The sequence below is a fragment of the Lissotriton helveticus genome, chromosome 1_1, assembly GCF_964261635.1.
Source record: "Lissotriton helveticus chromosome 1_1, aLisHel1.1, whole genome shotgun sequence".
NCBI classification, from domain to species: domain Eukaryota; kingdom Metazoa; phylum Chordata; class Amphibia; order Caudata; family Salamandridae; genus Lissotriton; species Lissotriton helveticus.
The window spans coordinates 1,729,159,223-1,729,177,932 of NC_136057.1; the positions used below are offsets into that span (position 1 = coordinate 1,729,159,223).

The 18,710-nt window shown below is 49.3% G+C and overlaps 1 protein-coding gene across 5 annotated transcripts in view; it reads right to left on the bottom strand.

Moving 5' to 3' along the window:
• ITGA7 (integrin subunit alpha 7) overlaps window positions 1–9,428 on the bottom strand; it is a 281,940-nt gene extending 272,512 nt beyond the window's left edge. For 4 of the 5 annotated variants that reach the window (XM_078689173.1, XM_078689172.1, XM_078689176.1 and 1 more), the window contains exon 1: window positions 7,832–9,427. In XM_078689173.1, the coding sequence (XP_078545299.1) occupies window positions 7,832–8,019 (188 nt within the window). In that variant the 5' untranslated portion in view covers window positions 8,020–9,427. Of the gene's footprint in view, window positions 1–7,831 lie in introns of all 5 variants that reach the window. The other variant, XM_078689175.1, reaches the window with a different exon arrangement.
• Between the last annotated feature and the right edge of the window lie 9,282 nt (window positions 9,429–18,710).

Below are 18,710 nucleotides of genomic sequence, written 5' to 3' on the forward strand. Positions count from 1 at the left end.
AAGGGAGGATGGGTGGATGACTGAAAAGGTGCATGGGTGGAAGGATGAGTGACTGGATGAGTAAGTGAAAGGATAGCTGGATGGGTGAAAGGGTAAATGGCTGGATGGAAGAATGGATGGATAAGTGTACGGATAGATAGGGTGAAAAGGTGGATGGATGGATGAGTGACAGTGTGGATGGAGAGATGGATGAGTGAAAGTGTGGCTGGAAGGATACACAATGGATAGGTTTGCAAATGTATGAATATGTTTGGATATAAATGGGATTACTTTATATACTATTGCACAACCTCCTGTGTCTGTAAAACCTACCTTTTGTCCCAAAGTTTTGTCCTGAATTTTGACCCCCTGTCCTGAATTTTTGTCCTGAATTTTGACCCTTTGTCCTGAATTTTTACACTCACCGTCCTGAATTTGCACCCATGACAGTTGGTCTCCCTTTAGGCCCTGGTCGGTGTCTATTTCCTTCTCTGCCCGGCTCTGCTTTCCTGTCAGGGCTTGAATCCTCTCTGGTCACCCGCTCCCGCCGGGGCCTGATTCCACCCTCACAGACATCTGGCATGCCCTGCGCCCTCTCCCCACCACACTGCAAGGCGCCAAGCTCCCTCCGCCGCAGCCGGACCTTTTTACCCCACTGACAGCCTCGACTCTACTCTCACCTCCACTCCATGCAGGGGGCGCAGCTACTAGTGCAGCAAGTGCAGTGGCACAGGGCCCGCTGTGTGACGGGCCCAATCAGGGTATGGTTCCTAAATACTCCCAAACCACGGTGGGGGGCACAGTCCCCTTCGCACCATTGGACCCTGCATAAGCCTCGGTCTCCGTGTCACCTTGAGAGCGGCTGGCTGGAGTCCCTGCAGCTCGCTGTACCCGCATAGGCCCTGTAACTAAAGCAGATCCGCCGGCGCCGAACCCCTCTCCCTTGCCGCACGCGCAGCACACGCCCCACACCACGCACCGTACCCAGGAGCTCTGGCAGCCTGCCTGTCATGCGGCAGCAAAGGGGCTGGGCGGGGATGGGTCTGCGCTGGCTGCACTGCCGAGTCCCGCCTGGCCGGGACTAGGACAGGCTCATGCACACTGGACAGGGTGGGCCTCTCGGGGTGCACTTGTGTCGGGCTTTCTGGGACTAGGGCTGGTTCATGCACACTGAACAGGGTAGGTCTCTCGGGTGCACTTGTGCCTGGCTCACTGTAACTAGGGCTGGTTCATGCACACTGGACAGGGTGGGATTTCCGGGGTGCAGGTGTGCCGGGCTCACTGGTACCAGAACAGCTTAATGCACACTGGACAGGGTGGGCCTTTCGGGGTGCACTGGTGCCTTGCTCACTGGAACTAGGACTGGTTCATGCACACTGGACAGGGTGAGCCTCTCGAGGTGCACTTGTGCCTGGCTCACTAGGACAGTTTCATGCACACTGGACAGGGTGGGCTTCTCCGGGTGCACTGGTGCCTTGCTCACTGGAACTAGGACAGCTTAATGCGCACTGGACAGGGTGGGCTTCTCAGGGTGCACTTGTGCCGGGGTCTCTAGGACTAGGACAGTTTCATGCGCACTGGACAGGGTGGGCCTTTCGGGGTGCCCTTGTGCCTGGCACACTAGGACAGTTTCATGCACACTGGATAGGGTGGGCTTCTCCGGTTGCAATTGTGCCGGGCTCACTGTGACTAGGGCTGGTTCATGCACACTGGACAGGGTGGGCTTCTCAGGGTGCACTTGTGCCGGGGTCTCTAGGACTAGGACAGTTTCATGCGCACTGGACAGGGTGGGCCTTTCGGGGTGCCCTTGTGCCTGGCACACTAGGACAGTTTCATGCACACTGGATAGGGTGGGCTTCTCCGGTTGCACTTGTGCCGGGCTCACTGTGACTAGGGCTGGTTCATGCACACTGGACAGGGTGGGCTTCTCAGGGTGCACTTGTGCCGGGCTCACTAGGACTAGGACAGTTTCATGCACACTGGACAGGGTGGGCCTTTCGGGGTGCCCTTGTGCCTGGCTCACTAGGACAGTTTCATGCACACTGGACAGGGTGAGCCTCTCGAGGTGCACTTGTGCCTGGCTCACTAGGACTAGGACAGGTGCATGCACACACTGGGCAGGGTGGGCTTCTCAGGGTGCACTTGTGCCGGGCTCACTAGGACTAGGACAGTTTCATGCACACTGGACAGGGTGGGCCTTTCGGGGTGCCCTTGTGTCTGGCTCACTAGGACAGTTTCATGCACACTGGACAGGGTGAGCCTCTCGAGGTGCACTTGTGCCTGGCTCACTAGGACTAGGACAGGTGCATGCACACACTGGGCAGGGTGGGCTTCTCCGGGTGCACTTGTGCCGGGCTGACTGAGACTAGGACAAGCTCATGCACACTGAACATTGTGGGTCCCTCGGGGTGCACTTGTGCCGGGCTCACTGGTACCAGGAGAGGTTAATGCAACCTGGACTGGGTAGGCTACTTGGGATGCATTCTGGGACTAGGGCAGGTTCATGAGTGCTGACCAGGGGGAGCCTCTCTGGATGTACTTGTGCCTCGCTCACTGGGACTGGTTCATGCACACTGAACAGGGTGGGCCTCTCCGGGTGCACTTGTGCCTGGCTCACTGGGACAGATTACTTGCACCTGTGACAGCGCGGTGGGGCGGGGCGAGCTCTAGGGCTGAACGTGCGCGCGGCTGGAACGGTTAAAGCAAGTGGGAAAAAGACGCGGTTCGGTGTGCGCGTGCCTGCCTGATTTATATTCATTGGCATTGTGTACCTACCCCCTCCAGGCCAGAGGGGGATACGTCGCGTGCACCCGAGAAGTTTAACTTTAAAGATACAAGATTTACCCCGGATTTAAAAAGTGTGCCTCGCTACCTCTCCTTTTTGACTTATATTCATTGGCCTCATACTGAATTGGGCCCCTCTGAAGGGTTGGGGGACTCTTGAGCCCCCCACCGCCCCGGGCCGGCGTTAACTAGGGCAGGTCCATCATGCGCACAGTATATTTTTATTTTTATTTTATTTTTATTTATGCGTTTTTATATATCGCGGACTTTACCCGAAGGCGTCAGAGCGCTTCACAATAGGAACAGAAAATTACAAATGAACCAAAATTACAAAAGCAGACATTAAGTTGCATGAGGTAAAAGTGACAATTGTGAGCAAACAAAATACATGAGGTAGCAAACGGTGCATTACAGGAGGAAAAAGTGACGTGTGCAGGGTACAAGAGAAACAAAGTACAGGTAGAGGTATAATACTGCAATATATGCTAGACACTCAGGCACAAGAACAAACGTTACGTAGGCAACGGTGGCACTTGTGCAAGTATCAAAAGCAAACAAAATGTGAGCGGTAGCAAACAGTGTGTTACAAGAGAAAAGTGACGTGTGCAGGTTACAATTACAAAAGGGTACCATACACAGGTACAAGGATAGTACTGCAATAAATGGCAAACACTCAAACTACCAGAACACACTGGGAAGGCACTTCCATAGTCATGGAGAATAGTTTTCAGTGATGGGAGGTCTTCCTTCAGATAATAGGGAGAGCCCCTCGGATTGCACGTGTGTCAGAGACCAGGGCAGGCCCATCATGCACACAGTATAGGGAGAGCCCCTCGGAGTGCACGTGTGTCAGAGACCAGGGCAGGCCCATCATGCACACAGTATAGGGAGAGCCCCTCGGATTGCACGTGTGTCAATAGGGCTGACCCATCATTTGCACAGTATAGGGAGAGCCCCTCGGATTGCACGTGTGTCAGAGACCAGGGCAGGCCCATCATGCGCACAGTATAGGGGGGCCATAGGGGGGCCCCCTCGGATTTCACGTTTGTCAGAGACCAGGGCAGGCCCATCATGCGCACAGTATAGGGAGAGCCCCTCAGATTGCATGTGTGTCAGAGACCAGGGCAGGCCCATAATGCGCACAGTATAGGGAGAGCCCCTCGGTTTGCACGTGTGTCAGAGACTAGGGCAGGCCTATCGTGCGCACAGTATAGGGAGAGCCCCTCGGATTGCACGTGTGTCAGAGACTAGGGCAGGCCCATCATGCGCACAGTATAGGGAGAGCCCTTCGGATTGCACGTGTGTCAGAAACTAGGGCAGGCCCATCATGCGCACAGTATAGGGGGGCCCCTCGGATTACACGTGTGTCAGAGAGCAGGGCAGGCCCATCATGCGCACAGTATAGGGAGAGCCCCTCGGATTGCACGTGTGTCAATAGGGCAGGCCCATCATGTGCACAGTATAGGGAGAGTCCCTCGGATTGCACGTGTGTCAGAGACTAGGGCAGGCCCATCATGCGCACAGTATAGGGAGAGCCCCTCGGATTGCACGTGTGTCAGAGACCAGGGCAGGCCCATCATGCGCACAGTATAGGGAGAGCCCCTCAGATTGCATGTGTGTCAGAGACCAGGGCAGGCCCATAATGCGCACAGTATAGGGAGAGCCCCTCGGTTTGCACCTGTGTCAGAGACCAGGGCAGGCCCATCGTGCGCACAGTATAGGGAGAGCCCCTCGGATTGCACGTGTGTCAATAGGGCAGGCCCATCATGTGCACAGTATAGGGAGAGTCCCTCGGATTGCACGTGTGTCAGAGACTAGGGCAGCCCCATCATGCGCACAGTATAGGGGGGCCCCCTCGGATTGCACGTGTGTCAGAGACCAGGGCAGGCCCATCATGCGCACAGTATAGGGAGAGCCCCTCGGATTGCACGTGTGTCAATAGGGCAGGCCCATCATGTGCACAGTATAGGGAGAGTCCCTCGCATTGCACGTGTGTCAGAGACTAGGGCAGGCCCATCATGCGCACAGTAAAGGGAGAGCCCCTCGGATTGCACGTGTGTCAGAGACCAGGGCAGGCCCATCATTTGCACAGTATAGGTAGAGCCCCTCGGATTGTACGTGTGTCAGAGACCAGGGCAGGCCCATAATGCGCACAGTATAGGGGGGCCCCCTCGGATTTCACGTGCGTCAGAGACCAGGGCAGGCCCATCATGCGCACAGTATAGGGAGAGCCCCTCAGATTGCATGTGTGTCAGAGACCAGGGCAGGCCCATAATGCGCACAGTATAGGGAGAGCCCCTCGGTTTGCACCTGTGTCAGAGACCAGGGCAGGCCCATCATGCGCACAGTATAGTGAGAGACCCTCGGATTGCACGTGTGTCAGAGACTAGGGCAGGCCCATCATGCGCACAGTATAGGGAGAGCCCCTCGGATTGCACGTGTGTCAATAGGGCAGGCCCATCATGTGCACAGTATAGGGAGAGTCCCTCGGATTGCACGTGTGTCAGAGACTAGGGCAGGCCCATCATGCGCACAGTATAGGGGGGCCCCCTCGGATTGCACGTGTGTCAGAGACCAGGGCAGGCCCATCATGCGCACAGTATAGGGAGAGCCCCTCGGATTGCACGTGTGTCAATAGGGAAGGCCCATCATGTGCACAGTATAGGGAGAGTCCCTCGGATTGCACGTGTGTCAGAGACTAGGGCAGGCCCATCATGCGCACAGTATAGGGAGAGCCCCTCGGATTGCACGTGTGTCAGAGACTAGGGCAGGCCCATCATGTGCACAGTATAGGGAGAGACCCTCGGATTGCACGTGTGTCAGAGACCAGGGCAGGCCCATCATTTGCACAGTATAGGTAGAGCCCCTCGGATTGTACGTGTGTCAGAGACCAGGGCAGGCCCATAATGCGCACAGTATAGGGGGGCCCCCTCGGATTTCACGTGCGTCAGAGACCAGGGCAGGCCCATCATGCGCACAGTATAGGGGGGCCCCCTCGGATTTCACGTGTGTCAGAGACCAGGGCAGGCCCATCGTGCGCACAGTATAGGGAGAGCCCCTCGGTTTGCACGTGTGTCAGAGACTAGGGCAGGCCTATCGTGCGCACAGTATAGAGGAGAGCCCCTCGGATTGCACGTGTGTCAGAGACTAGGGCAGGCCCATCATGCGCACAGTATAGGGAGAGCCCTTCGGATTGCACGTGTGTCAGAGACTAGGGCAGGCCCATCATGCGCACAGTATAGGGAGAGCCCCTCGGATTGCACGTGTGTCAGAGACTAGGGCAGGCCCATCATGCGCACAGTATAGGGGGGCCCCTCGGATTGCACGTGTGGCAGAGACTAGGGCAGGCTCATCATGCGCACAGTATAGGGGGGACCCTCGGATTGCACGTGTGTCAGAGACCAGGGCAGGCCCATCATGCGCACAGTATAGGGAGAGCCCCTCGGATTGCACGTGTGTCAATAGGGCAGGCCCATCATGTGCACAGTATAGGGAGAGCCCCTCGGATTGCACGTGTGTCAGAGACTAGGGCAGGCCCATCATGCGCACAGTATCATGCGCACAGTATAGGAAGAGCCCTTCGGTTTGCACGTGTCAGAGACCAGGGCAGACCCATCATGCGCACAGTATAGGAAGAGCTCCTCGGATTGCACGTGTGTCAGAGACCAGGGCAGGCCCATCATGCGCACAGTATAGGGAGAGCCCCTCGGATTGCACGTGTGGCAGAGACTAGGGCAGGCTCATCATGCGCACAGTATAGGGAGAGCCCCTCGGATTGCACGTGTGTCAGAGACCAGGGCAGGCCCATCATGCGCACAGTATAGGGAGAGCCCCTCGGATTGCACGTGTGGCAGAGACTAGGGCAGGCTCATCATGCGCACAGTATAGGGAGGACCCCATGGATTACACGTGTGTCAGAGACCAGGGCAGGCCCATCATGCGCACAGTATAGTGAGAGACCCTCGGATTGCACGTGTGTCAGAGACCAGGGCAGGCCCATCATGCGCACAGTATAGTGAGAGACCCTCGGATTGCACGTGTGTCAGAGACTAGGGCAGGCCCATCATGCGCACAGTATAGGGAGAGCCCCTCGGATTGCACGTGTGTCAGAGACTAGGGCAGGCTCATCATGCGCACAGTATAGTGAGAGACCCTCGGATTGCACGTGTGTCAGAGACCAGGGCAGGCCCATCATGCGCACAGTATAGGGAGAGCCCCTCGGTTTGCACGTGTGTCAGAGACTAGGGCAGGCCTATCGTGCGCACAGTATAGTGAGAGACCCTCGGATTGCACGTGTGTCAGAAACTAGGGCCAGAAACTAGGGCAGGCCCATCATGCGCACAGTATAGGGAGAGCCCCTCGGATTGCACGTGTGTCAGAGCCTAGGGCAGGCCCATCATGCGCACAGTATAGGGAGAGCCTCTCGGATTGCACGTGTGTCAGAGCCTAGGGCAGGCCCATCATGCGCACAGTATAGGGAGAGCCCCTCGGTTTGCACGTGTGTCAGAGACTAGGGCAGGCCTATCGTGCGCACAGTATAGGGAGAGCCCCTCGGATTGCACGTGTGTCAGAAACTAGGGCAGGCCCATCATGCGCACAGTAAAGGGAGAGCCCCTCGGATTGCACGTGTGTCAGAGACTAGGGCAGGCCCATCATGCGCACAGTATAGGGAGAGCCCCTCGGATTGCACGTGTGTCAGAGCCTAGGGCAGGCCTATCGTGCGCACAGTATAGTGAGAGACCCTCGGATTGCACGTGTGTCAGAGACTAGGGCAGGCCCATCATGCGCACAGTATAGGGAGAGCCCCTCGGATTGCACGTGTGTCAGAAACTAGGGCAGGCCCATCATGCGCACAGTAAAGGGAGAGCCCCTCGGATTGCACGTGTGTCAGAGACTAGGGCAGGCCCATCATGTGCACAGTAAAGGGAGAGCCCCTCGGATTGCACGTGTGTCAGAGACTAGGGCAGGCCCATCATGTGCACAGTATAGGGGCCCCTCGGGCTGCGCATGCGCCAGGTCAATGCGGCGCAGACAAGGAAGGCAGGCAGGCAGGGTGTAGTGCACTCACCAGCTGAAGGGGTCCGGGCGGAGCTGCCGGTGCAGGGCGACGGAGAATCCGAAGAGACTGCCCGGAGGCCCATCCTTGGAGATAGTCCCAGTGGTGTCCAGGTTGAAGGCTCCAAGCAGAGACAGCTGTTGCAGGCAGAGACATGAAACTAGGAGCCAGGCCCGGGGATGCAGTAGGGAGGCAGGCATGCTTCAGAAGTTCTGTGAGAAGGATCGGTCCTTCTTCAGAAACAGTGAAAAGAACGCAGCTCCTGCAGAAACCAGTGTAGGCGCTATACTTGGTCTCCCGCTGTACGCAGTGCCTCCAATCCTGGACTGAACTCCAGCGGAAAACAGTGAACACTCCCCTGCAGAAAAGAGAGAAATACCGGTGCCTGAGGCTTGGAAATGGAGCACCTCTGGCTAAAACCAGGAAAGCAAGTGTTTCAGGACCTGAGCAAGTGATTTGAACCAGTGACTCGATTCTTCCTGGAACCAGTGCATATGTTTCCTTGCGCTTTCATTTCCAAGTGAAACCAGTGCGTTTATTTCCTCTTGAAATCCAGTGCGTCTAACCGTTACCGAGAACTATCAGTCTGTTTTACAAGTGAAAACCAACTCCTTTCCTTCCACGTGGAATCAGTGTGCCCATTCCCTTGTGAAAATGGTGCTTCTATTTCTAAGTGAAAATCCGTGCGTCTATTTCCTCGTGGTTTCAGTGCGTAGTTATCCTCGTGAAGTCGGGTCTTCTAGTCCTCTTTTAAAATCCCAGTGAATATTCCTCGTAAAACCAGTGTATTTTCCCTTGTGAAACCAGTGCAGCTATGTCCTTTTGGGACCAAAAGTCTCCGAAAATAGTTTTATCAATTTCCCGTGAAACCGTCGTTTCGTATTCCTCGTGAAAACAACGGGTACCTTTCCCCGTGAACCCGATTCGTCTGTTCCTCAAATAATCACTCCCTCGTGTAATTCAAGTATTTCCCCCAGTCCGCGCCTTTCTTACTTGGAATAGAGACGGCTCCCTTCCTGAGAGAACCACGGTTGCTGCTCCCGGTGACTCTGTTCCTGGTGACAGCGGCGCCTCTATCCTGAGGAGACCGGTACGTGTGATCCTGGTGACACCGGCCCCTCTGTACCCGGTGACAGTGGCGCCTCTATCCTGGGAATACCGGTAATGCTGTTCCTGGTGACACCGGCCCCTCTGTTCCTGGTGACACCGGCCCCTCTGTTCCTGGTGACACCGGCCCCTCTGTTCCTGGTGACACCAGCCCCTCTCGTCCTGGTGACAGCGGCGCCTCTATGTTCCCAATGGCTCCTGATAACTCTCTTTCTTGAGACACCCTCCTTGGTGACACCGGCCCCTCTGCTCCCAGTGGCGCTCGCTCCTGGGGACCCGGCGCTCCTGCTTGCAGTGACAGCGGCGGTCTCCGCCCAGTGCTTGCCCGGCTTGCGTCCGTCCGTCTGTCCGTCCGGCGAGTGGCGGTGGCGCTGCTTGTGCTCAGACCCAGCGGAGGTCCGGGCTGCCCTCCGGCAGGCGGTGGCACGCTTCGGGCAGAAGGGGAGCCCCCGGCCGGTTCCTCTGCCAGGCTGGGTCTGGCACACACTGGAGCTCAGAGAGCAGAGGGAGCGCACACTGCCACCGGAATCCCACGCCCACCACAGAAGACAGCGAGGGGGGGAGGGAGCAGGTGGAAGGACGGGGGGAGGGCAGAGGGTGGGAGAGGACACGGAGAGAGAGAGAGGGGCGAGACACGAGGATGAGAGGAGGCAAAAGGAAGGTGGAAAAAGAGAAAACGGAGGTGGTGGTGGGGGGGGGGTGGGGGGGGGGGGGGGCAGAAGTACAGGGGGTAAAGAGAAGGGAGACTAAAGAGGTCGGGGGTCTGATGGTGACTGGCCGAAAAATTATGTTTTTATAAATAGATTTAATACAAAACGCAGTCCACCAAAGTACTATTTTTATATACAATAATTTTCCCTCACTCGAAGTCAATACTGATTTTAGTGACCTCTGACTGGAGCTGAGTCAACACCAGCGGGAATTAAACCCACAACTCACACACATCTTATCACTTAATTAGTTCTACTATTTGGCCGGCAACTAAGAGACGTGACAAGAGTAGCAAAAAACTGTCGAGATTACACCAGATTAAGGGCGAAGCGAGAGAAAGGGACACAGATGTGGGCAAGAGTAAATATAGACAAGGGACACAGAAGTGGGGATGAGTAAATAAAGATGAGAAGAGAGCGGATAGGTAGCGGAAGAGAGGCTGCGATAAGAGCAGAGAGACATAGGGGCATATTAACAAGGAACAGGGAAAATTAACGCTAAGGGCGTTTAGCGTTCATTCTGTTAACGCCCGCCATCGCTGGATAATATCGCCTGGTTATCGATAGGTGATAACAAATCCAGTGATAACGGCATTTTGGGAGGTTATTGCTGGTAATGCAGCGATGAAACTACAAGGATAGGGATATCCTTGTTGACAGGATAACCATGTAATCCACCTCCCATTGGATTACATGGCTAAATCTGAAAATTAGAAGACGTAAAAAAAGCAGCGTTAACCGTGGTTAGTGCAGCTTTTTTTGTCTCTATCAGGGTTAGCGTGAAGCTTGATAATAGGAGAAATGTCGCTTAGCAACATTTCTCCTATTATTTTGCTCTGGAACGCCCACTTTGCATCTCATTAGAGATGCAAAGGGAAGCGTAGTGAAAAAGGGTGCTAACATGCGATTTTGCATGTTAGCACCCTGTTGTCGATAGGGCGATATTTTTATCTCTGCTTTTTTGGCTTTAAAAGCCAAAGAAGCGGAGATAAAAATATCGCCCTATCAACAACAGGGTGCTAACATGCAGATAAAGCCCTTGTTAATATGCCCCATACAAGTATCTGTCAGGGAGAAAAGATAATGAGTCAGAGAGGGAAACAATGGAGAGGTGGGAGGGGGTCAAAGTATGCCTGTACAGGTCTGACCCCTGTCTGCACGGTTCCAGCCTGACCTTGAGTACTCGGGTCTTCCTGGCTCGCATCCATGCCTACCCCGGACACAGGCTAAGCCTTTACTATGTATCCGAATGTGCTTTTGTTTTTCGTGTGACTGCCACCTATTGTTTTATTTGACTTTTTCATCTATCTCGTTTGTATCTGTAACATGTAAATATGTACATTTTCCTCATGTAACATACTTGGTTCTATTGTGAATCACTCTGACACCTTTGGGTAAAGTCCACACTATAAAGAAATTGTATTAAATAAATAAATATGAAACTTCATTTGTAGTTCGCAGTTGATCAGCTGCCGTTGAGTATCAAGGACCTGAGCCTCATTTTGAAGCGAAGGTAAGCGGGAGCCTGGCGAATTCCCAACAGGACGCAGCTCTGGGCCCTCGGGGCCTAGCAGGAGAAAGGCTGGCTCATTTGTGTTTTTTTTTCCTTTCTGCATCTTGTGATCTATAGTTTGCTTATGTTGTTGCTGTGGGTGGCATGGAGCCAGCCCAGTGCCTTGATCTTGGCGGCCAGGTTTCCTGGGGTGCCTCCAGTGACGGGTAGGGGGCGACACTGAAGGGCTTTGAGCATGGGTCTGAAGGCCCTTCATGAGGCGTGCTGCAGACTGGGGGAAGCTAGAGAGGCCGGGAGGGTCTGTGGGGTTCCTAATGGGAGGTAATGTGGGTTGGAACCTCGCAGCTCAGCATAACATTAAATAACTAACATTCGATAAAATATTGCAAGGCAGTGCATATGTTGTTATAAAGAAAAAAATACTTTTTTGCATACAAAGCTTAATGTCCAGGTGTAGAATTATATATGCATACAAAATGTACAGTTGGCACAATAGTATACAAGATAGTAAACGAGCTGCAGGTGGGAATAACAATTTAAAAGTCATCCTAAAAGGGGACCTTACTAATAAAACCAGAGTCAAAATCATACCCTAAGGCTTCATTAAAGAGGTGGATACCCCCTAACCATATAGCCCGTTTCTCTGGCTTTTCACATACAAAAGTTAGGCTTCCAGGCCATAATACAAAAGGAAGGCCCACAGCCTTTTGAATCACTGTACACCCTTTTGTGCACTATCTGCCAAAAGACCCTTCTGTATCATGCAACACTTACAGGCGGCCTCTGCTCATGAGCCTTGACAAAAGACAGGCCCCAGCAGTCAGCTCAAACATTTTGCCTGGGCATCCTGCCTTCTCCTGCCTTGGAGGCCTAGGGCCAGATTTACAAAGCTATTTTACGAATGCAAACCCTGCAAATTTCAAATTCACAGTGTTTGCTACTACAAAATGGATTTTGTGTATATATAAAGGCTATTTTGCACCCCAGTCAAGTCTTTACTTGCAAAATGGGTTTAAGTACCATACCGAAGGGAATTAAAAGGGCCCTCTCCTCTTAAGTGCGTTTCGGTAAGGATGTATCAGTGATTTGCGACTGCGATCGCTAATTGCAGTCACAAACCACTGACCAGTTACCGCCATCTCAAAGGAGGTGGTAAGTGAACCACAAAGGGGAGAAAGTGTACCCTTGCAACATGGAGCCTGTGCTCTAGTCTACACATTGATGTAGCCGAAGCCATGTAGGCTTCTTGCCCTGGTACCAAGCCAGGGGCAATCAGATCAATGCCCAAGAGACATCTAACAACTTGTTTCTCTCTCACTATTACATTAAGCATGGCCAATTTACCATTGAATTCTGCCTGAGCTTTGTAAAGTAGAGGTACTCCATGTCACCCCCGGGCTACTAAGCCTGTGCTATTGGCACCTGGGAAAATCACTTTGAATTTGAGATACTCCCTCTCTACCACAGTTCCACTAGCTCCTATATTCCTCAGGGCAGGGTCCTTCTTCCCACTGATACTAGCTTCTAACACAAACCCAGCTGCATGTGGAAAGATGTGTTTAAGGGCATCTTGGTCCCTTTTGCAAATGTCCATTGCTACTAGGTTGAGTTCAACAGGGCCCCCTCGTGTCACTTTACCCACATCCAACACACCTGTTATGATGTGGCAGCTGGCACAGGGGTCTTTAGTCGGACAGTCTTTCTTTTAAAGCCTCTCCCTGTGACACCTGTAACAAGTTATCACTTTGGGTTTGGAAGAATCTTCCTTTCCTTCCTTCTCTTTGCGTTACTGACTTGGAACCCAATTCCCTTTCTGCTTGGAGCCCTGGCCCTCACCCTCTCGTTTGTGATAAGTCTGTTGAGAGTTCCTTCGTCAGTTTGGCTCAGGGACATGCAGCTCCAGCCCTTTATTGACCCTGTTAGCTAACCACTTGTCAGCCAACATTGCAAGCCTCTCTGGATCACTTTCTGTCAAGTCTGACTGGTATTGCTTAAGTAGGGTAGAGTATTCCTTCTTGGCTCGCTCCGTCGGAAGAGGAGTAAGGCAGGGTTGTGTCCTGGCTCCCTTTCTTTTCAACTTGTATATCAATAACCTAGTAGCGCTCACTCCCTGTGCTTTTGTATGCGGATGACGCAGTGCTTATGGCCCGCACTCCGAATAGTCTTCAGAAGGTATTATCCAGTTTTGCAAATGTTATGTCTAACTTGGGTCTCACAGTTGATACTTCCAAAACATTTATTTTAAAATGTGGGCTGGGGAGCATAAAGTGTTGCCCGTTCTTTTTAGAGAAGAATCGTCTAAATTGCTCTAACACTTTCTCATACTTGGGGTCTTATTTGAACGCACTGGCACATGGGCACAGGCTGTTAACCTAAGGAGATTGTTATTATCAAAGGCACTGGCAGCCTTGGCTAATTTTAGCAGGAAATTGGGCAGACGCCCCCCTCAGAATTACTTCAAATTTATAAAGCTAAATGCGTCGCTATAGGGACCTATGGAGCGGGTATCTGGGGACATGCAGATGTGACATCTTTGCAGAGTGCTGAAAACAGATTTCTTAGACACCTGCTTGCTTTCCCGGTTAGTGTCTCTACTTTTAACTGCCACTCAGAATTAGGCATACCTTACTTAGCGGATGTTATCGGCATTCAACCAATTCTCCTCTGGTATCACATTTGGACTTCAGAGAAGACCATTTTAAATCGTCAAATGATCAGCGATTCTTGTGGGTTAGACGGGGTATCTCATATCGGGTTGGCTCAAGTATGTTAAAGAATTTCTGTGTAAATTAGGCCACCAAGAATATTTTGATAACCCCATCACCATGACTAAAGTAAATAGGAAGGATTTTAAACTTAGTTGCCTGCAATACCTTGAAAATATTAAATTAAATACAGAGACCATAAAAATCTCAGTCCTTGCCCACCAAAACACTTTGACTACTTTTAAGATGCAGCTGTATTTAACTTTTGTTGTAACCTCTGACTATGAAAGATTTTTACTTACACGCTTCAGGATGGGCATTGTCCATAGGTCACTTAGTTTTCCAGTAAATAATGATTGGTCCAGGCAGCTGTCCAATTGCCCATGTGATGATTTGTCAGCACAATCCACCATGCATGTTTTATTCTTTTGCAAATTTTATACATTCCAGAGGAAAAGGTGGATACTTCCGGTGCTTAGAACACCAGGTCTGAGACAATGCCGTCCTGCGTTCATAGCAATGCAATCCCTTGGGGAGGAACTCATAATATTATCTGTTACGTTGTTTTTAAACCTATAGAAAGACTATCCTCATGTGAGAATCTGTATCGTATACATTATTCCATATCCTTGTGGTCTCTTACTTTTCCTTGTAACATGTGGTTTTACAATTTTTAACGTCCTTTTATAATAATTTTATAATCGAATAAAGCTTGATTGATGATGATGATGACTCGCTCTGTCACCTTCAACTGGGTAAGGGGATGAAAATCCTTGGCCTCCATTCCTCTCACCCACTCATTCCAATCACTGAGAACACCATGAATCAATGTTTTCATATGGTACACCCTCCGCTCTCTTGCTTTCTTTTAATCTCTGTAAGTATAGATCGGGCCTCAGCCCAAGCGTTCGGATCAGAGCTCCTTGCATGAGCTCATAATTCTTTTGACCAGCAACAGGCATTCTCCCAATGACTGTTGTCCCTTTAAGGACAAGTAACTTATTAAAGTGGCTACCTTGGGCACTTCATTTAAAGCTTGCGGTCTACGAGCAAAGTCGAAATTCACAAACCGTTCCAAAATTACCTTGTCTTGCACATACATGCAGTGAGAAAAAAGTTATATTCATATAGTGGGATGAATATTACAAATTCCTCCCTTTTGGCATGGGGTAGTATATAGACGTCCATCAAACAACTGCAACACGCATTAACCGCTTATGCAAAGTCAGTGATCGATCCCTTTTCGAATACAACCCAGTTCATTTGCCATTTCTTCCCACTGTGTACCTCTGGGTCCAATGATAATACATTATTTCAGACCCAGTGTGATGTTAGGTGACCATCAGCCATTAGTGACTTCCTGCTGTTGTGAACCATGCCCCAGAAACTTCCTGGGGATAGGGTGAAAGAGGGCAGGAGGGAGAGAAGGGGACAGAGAGAGAATGTTACCTTTCCAACTCCGGCACTGGAAGTGAATGTGTACACCAATAACCTCAATGAGATAATGCTTTATATTTATAGCCTTAACAAAACAGCATGTTGCTCTAAATTAGGGCCTGGGTGAGGGGTGAAGGCAGAAACACACACATTCACTGCTTGGATCCCTACCTGTTTCATCTGAGCCAGAACGTGGTTTCAAACTCCCAGCAGAAGCATAAAGTGTAGCTATTATTAAAATAAATGTGACAGCACATCTTCAAGAAACTGAGATATCTCAAACCCTTTCATTTTGTTTTATAAACAGTAATAACCATAACGCATACATATGTCTTTGCTAAGTGCTGAAAATAACACATGCTAATATTGCCAAATTCATGGTACAGACTTTGCAAACTTTGGAAAGATGGAATGCTGAGTCTGCCCTGCTGGAATACAAAATTATAACATCAGTAATACAGCATTTGTCAGCAGGGAGATTTCAGCTCACCAAACCACAGTGTCAGCAATAACCATTGTCATCTGTTCGTTTAGTTCAATTGACACCGCTGCAGTAATTCAACGCTACATTTTACACAACACGATCATTTGTTAAAGGGGACCCCAGGAAACATGTCGCGTAGGTGCCCTTTTGCTATCTTAGCTGATTAACCTAGTAGAAGATTGACCTGGAAATATGAGAAGTATTTTCTGGTGTCAACCTGTTTGTGTTCTCTGTAAATCCCATTCAAACACTGGGCCACATCGAAGGGCCACATACATACGGCCAAGGTGCAGTAAACCAAAAATCACTGTTCTTTTTGCACTATTCAGCAGGATGTGTGATTTATTCACTATCCACATGACATAACCTGCGTGTCTCACTGTAATTCTTCAACTGAAATGTAATACTGCCTGCACATGAAACAGTCATAGTGGCAATTCACAGTGGGAAAGAGAGATGGAGCCATAACCTGCTACTGTTACCCTTCAGGGTCTTGTACGTATGTAAGGAAATGCCTCTTTTTGTATGATCACCCCCCAACGTATTGGACTGATGCTGCTTGGTTTTCGACTGAGAGAGCACTGAGGCCTGCTAACCAGACCTCAGTGCCAGTGTTCTAACCCTTTACAAAGTATATGTTGAATTGGCTATCTCCAATAGGCATAAGGTAACTTACCTATAAGTCCCTAATATATGATACGGGGGTACCTAGGGCATGTATGTTAAAGTGTTCACACAGGGCTGCAACTGGTTGTGCCACCCTGAGCACGACAAAGCACAACATGTATTCTGCATGCCACTGCAGACGGGAAGAGCAGTTTTAAAACTGCCATAAATTTAAATGAGGAAGTCGAATTCGCAAAGTCCAAACGTCACTTAATAATGTATATAAGTCACCCTTAAGAAATGACTATCAAGCACTAAGGCAGTGTGCTGTATATTATTACGTAGGACATATATTTTCTTATGTACTAATAGTAAAAGCCTCAAATTGTCGTTTTGACTGTGGACAGGCTAATAGCACAATTGGCAACTACAAAGTTACATGCTGACATCTCAGGTTCCATGTTTAAATATCGAAAACAAAAATATAGCCAACAAAAATATTGATGTAAAAATATCGATTACAAAAATATCGACTCCCTTATACTTAAACAGGTAAGTACAATAATATCGACTCAAAAATATCGATGTAAAAAATATAGATGTAAAAAATATCGACTTTAAAAAATAACATAACTTAAATTAAATTAATTAAATAATAGTATTATTATTAACAAATTAAATTAAATGTAATATATATTTTAACTAATAACAAATACGTGTATTTAATAAATATAAACACAAAAAGTGTACATATACATATATGTACTTAAATACATTTGATTAACTATTATCTTTATTTAATTTATAAACTTTATTAAATATATAAAAATAAAATAAAAACATATATAAATAATTTAAAATGAATTAAAATATTCTATATTTAATTAACACATGAAACTATAAAAAAACATACATTTAATAACAAAATAAAAACATTAGGAGTTAAAACATTGGATAGCAGGAGGGTAAAAATTACTAATCCCACTCCAGTGAGTGCAACAGTAGGGAAAGCTCTGCATAGCGTAGGGGTAAAATTTACTATTCACACTCCAGTGAGTACAACAGTAGGGAAAGCGCTGGATAGCGTAGGGGTAAAAATTACTATTCCCACTCCAGTGAGTGCAACAGTAGGGAAAGCGCTGGATAGCGTAGGGGTAAAAATTACTATTCCCACTCCAGTGAGTGCAACAGTAGGGAAAGCGCTGGATAGCAGAGGGGTAAAATGTACTATTCCCACACCAGTGAGTGCAACAGTAGGGAAAGAGCTGGATAGCGTAGGGGTAAAAATTACATTCCCACTCCAGTGGGTGCAACAGTAGGGAAAGCGCTGGATAGCGGAGGGGTAAAATTTGCTATTCCCACTCCAGTGAGTGCAACAGTAGGGAAAGCGCTGGATAGCATAGGGGTAAAAATTACTATTCCCACTCCAGTGAGTGCAACAGTAGGGAAAGCGCTGGATAGCAGAGGGGTAAAATGTACTATTCCTACTCCAGTGAGTGCAACAGTAGGGAAAGCGCTGGATAGCGTAGGGGTAAAAATTACTATTCCCACTCCAGTGAGTGCAACAGTAGGGAAAGCGCTGGACAGCGGAGGGGTAAAAATTACTATTCCCACTCCAGTGAGTGCAACAGTAGGGAAAGCGCTGGATAGCGTAGGGGTAAAAATTACTATTCCCACTCCAGTGAGTGCAACAGTAGGGAAAGCACTGGATAGCATAGGGGTAAAAATTACTATTCCCACTCCAGTGAGTGCAACAGTAGGGAAAGCGCTGGAGAGCAGAGGGGTAAAATGTACTATTCCCACTCCAGAGAGTGCAACAGTAGGGAAAGCATTGGATAGCGTAGGGGTAAAAATTACTATTCCCACTCCAGTGAGTGCAACAGTAGGGAAAGCGCTGGACAGCGGAGGGGTAAAAATTACTATTCCCACTCCAGTGAGTGCAACAGTAGGGAAAGCGCTGGATAGCGTAGGGGTAAAAATTACTATTCCCACTCCAGTGAGTGTAACAGTAGGAAAAGCGCGGGATCCCAAAACAATAAAAAACAAAACTATCAACATTTTTATTACATTTAATTTCCAATTTTAACATTATTAATATATAAATGTAAATATATTATTATTAAAGATAATAAAAAATAATTAATTACACATTATTTAGCACTATAATATCCACAACACACACCTAAAATTAATTACACAATTACATTTAATATTTACTAATTAATTAATGAGAATTAATTTATTTATTTATTAATTAATCAATAAAACATTAATTACTTACCAACTTTCACACCATTTACACATATAAACATCACAACACACCTAAAAT